This window comes from Malurus melanocephalus, unplaced genomic scaffold (genome assembly GCF_030028575.1).
Source record: "Malurus melanocephalus ecotype Western Australia unplaced genomic scaffold, MMel_1.1 scaffold_1135, whole genome shotgun sequence".
In the NCBI taxonomy this organism is placed as follows: Eukaryota; Metazoa; Chordata; class Aves; order Passeriformes; family Maluridae; genus Malurus; species Malurus melanocephalus.
The window spans coordinates 7166-8599 of record NW_026624367.1 but is presented as its reverse complement, the minus strand read 5'-3'; the positions used below and the strand labels follow the sequence as shown (position 1 = coordinate 8599).

The following is a 1434-nucleotide window of genomic DNA, read 5'->3' as shown; positions in this document are numbered from 1 at the left end:
CCCCTCCCACGAAACGCTCATGAGGGCAGCACACAGGGGTCACAGCCACATTTCGGGGTGCGAGGGACACAATCTCCCAGACGCGGGTCCAGGATTCCCGGGTGCCCGCAGCTCGGGAAGGGCGGCGGAGCCGTTATCAGCTCCGGGATGGATCCGGCCGCGGCCCCGGGGCGCTGGCGCTAACCGGGTTAGGCGGGACGGATGATGGATGGATGGAGGGATGCGGGGTGGATGGATGGATGGGGCCGCCGCCGCTCCCCGCCGCCTCCCCCCGGGCCGGGCAGGGATAAAAAGCGGCGGAGGCGGCGGGGCCGGAGCCGCAGCCCCTCGCCATGAGCAGCCCGGCCGCGCTCCGTGAGGGCTACGAGCGCTTCGACCCCCGCGCGTACCTGCGCAACAATTACCTCCCGCCCCGCGCCGACTTCTCCTCCGAGGAGTTCGTGGTGCCCTGGAAGCTGCGATGCCTGGCCGAGACCTTCGCCAGTGGTGAGGGGAGGGCGGCGGGGAGGTGGGGAAACTGAGGCACGGAGCACCCGCGGCAGCTCCCATCGCCCTGGCGGGTTTTCCCGGTCCCCCGGATGGATGTGGGGCCATCCCCGCGTATTTTCCCCTCTCAGGTGAGATCCGGGGGCAGACGTTGATCGATGTGGGCTCGGGCCCCACCATCTACCAACTGCTGAGCGCCTGCGACCACTTCGAGGAGATCGTGGCCACCGATTACCTGGCGGTGAACCGGGAGGAGCTGGGGCGGTGGGCGCGGGGAGAGCCCGGAGCCTTCGACTGGAGCCCCTTCATCCAGCACGTCTGCAAGATCGAGGGGCGCGGGTAGGGGGGCGCGGGGAGCGTGAGGGGAGCGGGGTGGGCGCAGGGGGACCCCAAGAGGAGGAGGGTGTGGGGTGGTCCAGGCTGAGACCCACGGGATCACAGCCCCACAGCCCTTTGGGCACTGGGGTGGTCCCTGTGGGATTCTGTCCCCAAAATCCATGGGATCGCAGCCCAGCTGATGCACATTTCCACAGATGATCCCTGTGGAATTGTCCCCAAAATCCATGGGATCACAGCTCCGTGTCCTTGCAGATGTTGGGGTGATCCCCAGGGGATCCTGTCCCTTTGTCCCTGTAGGTGTTGGGTTGGCCCCTGTGGGATCCCGGGATTCCTGTAGATTCTGGAACGGGGTTCTGGATCCCACCCCACAGCCCTGCAGGATCCTGTCCCCATATCCCTGTGTGTGCTGGATTGATCCCATCCCCACATCCCTGTGTGTCCCAGGTCGATCCCCACCCAATCCCTACTTCCCTGCACAATTCCTGTACAATCCCAGCACAATTCCATCCTCACATCGCTCTGTGTGTGCCGGGTTTATCTTGCTCCCACATCTTTCCATGTATCATGATCCCGTTCCCACATCTCTCCATGTGCTGGGTTGATCCCATT

The 1434-nt window shown here is 65.3% G+C and overlaps 1 protein-coding gene across 1 annotated transcript; it reads left to right on the top strand.

Annotated features, from left to right (window-relative positions):
- Positions 1 to 332: 332 nt before the first annotated feature.
- On the top strand, positions 333 to 829 carry PNMT (phenylethanolamine N-methyltransferase). Its single transcript, XM_057387109.1, has 2 exons — positions 333 to 486; positions 618 to 829. The coding sequence occupies exons 1-2, from the start codon at positions 333 to 335 to the stop codon at positions 827 to 829; spliced, it is 366 nt and encodes a 121-aa protein (XP_057243092.1).
- The last annotated feature ends 605 nt before the right edge of the window (positions 830 to 1434 follow it).